General features: G+C 68.2%; 1 protein-coding gene across 5 annotated transcripts in view; it reads right to left on the bottom strand.

Annotated features, from left to right (window-relative positions):
• Nucleotides 1-915, bottom strand: part of SLC38A10 (solute carrier family 38 member 10) — a 37863-nt gene extending 36948 nt beyond the window's left edge. For all 5 annotated transcript variants that reach the window (XM_027770736.1, XM_006145659.3, XM_027770737.1 and 2 more), the window contains exon 1: nt 505-915. In XM_027770736.1, coding sequence (XP_027626537.1) covers nt 505-603 — 99 coding nt within the window. In that variant the 5' untranslated portion in view covers nt 604-915. The remainder of the gene's footprint in view (nt 1-504) is intronic.
• Between the last annotated feature and the right edge of the window lie 207 nt (nt 916-1122).

Genomic DNA, 1122 nt, shown 5'->3' with positions numbered 1-1122 from the left:
AAGCGAGAAATCACCCCCAGGAGGGATGGCCACACCATAATCCCTTCTCCTCCATTCTCCTCTCGGGATCTCGGGCATGCACGCACATGCAGCCAGTGTGAGTTTAAACCACCGGGTCCGGGATTCGAACCACGGTCGACTACATGGGAGTCCAGCGACATAGCCATTACGCCAACTGCTAGTCCCTGGGGACAGTCTTCGGGAAAGATGTGACCCATGTGCCATCCCAGCCTGTGTCCCTGCTGCAGAGCCAGCGCTGCTCATCTGCGGAGGGTTCCCACTGCCAGTCAGCTAGGCGGCCAGGCTGGCCTGCACCCCGGGCCTTTCCAGCTGGGGAACGACTGCAGAGATCCGCCAATCCCACTGGGCACCACAACCTGAGCAGCCAGGGCCGAGGCAGGGGAACTAACAGGGCCTGTGGCCACTGTCCACTCCCGGTCCCAGCCCTGAGGGGTGCCTGGCCCGCCCTGGCCGGCCGCAGGACAGGTCCCGCCCCCAACTCACCTGTTTGAAGCAGAAGGGCATGGTTAGCACACTGACCCCCACTATGCTGTTCACTATGTTCGTGATCAGCCCCCAGTTGGAGGCTGCGGCCGTGGCCATGCCGAGGGGCTGGGACCCGGGGTCGCCCGGCTGCGGCCAGCACTTTGCAAGGTGCCGGGACCTGGCGGGCTGCCTGGAGGAGGGGGCCTAGAGGGCAGGCGGCGTAGGCGTGGTCAGCCTCCAGACCCCGCCAGGCCCCGAGGCCGCGTCATGGCTGCCCGTCCCTCGCTCGGTCTCGCGGGCCGTCTCCAAGGATCAGGGCCCAGACCCGGAAGAGACGGGAGGCGTGGGCCAAAGATAACTCAGCCCCGCTTCGCCGCCTCCACGCACACGCTTCCGCCTTCGCCCCGCCCGGAAGTGACGATCGCGGGGGCGGGGCTCGGAGGGACGCGAGCCCACGGGATGGGGCCCGGAAGGGCCACGAGGCACTGAGGGGCAAGGCCGTAAAGGCGGGGCTACCTGGGACACGACCCAATAAGTGGAGGGCCTGCGGGGGCGGGGCCTCCTGTGGGGCGGGGCCTCCTGTGGGGCGGGGCCTGTCTGCGGGGCGGGGCCTCCTGCGGGACGGGTCCTGACTGC

Source organism: Tupaia chinensis, unplaced genomic scaffold, assembly GCF_000334495.1.
Source record: "Tupaia chinensis unplaced genomic scaffold, TupChi_1.0 Scaffold000159_1, whole genome shotgun sequence".
Classification (NCBI taxonomy): Eukaryota; Metazoa; Chordata; class Mammalia; order Scandentia; family Tupaiidae; genus Tupaia; species Tupaia belangeri.
This window is presented reverse-complemented; position numbering and strand designations above follow the sequence as displayed.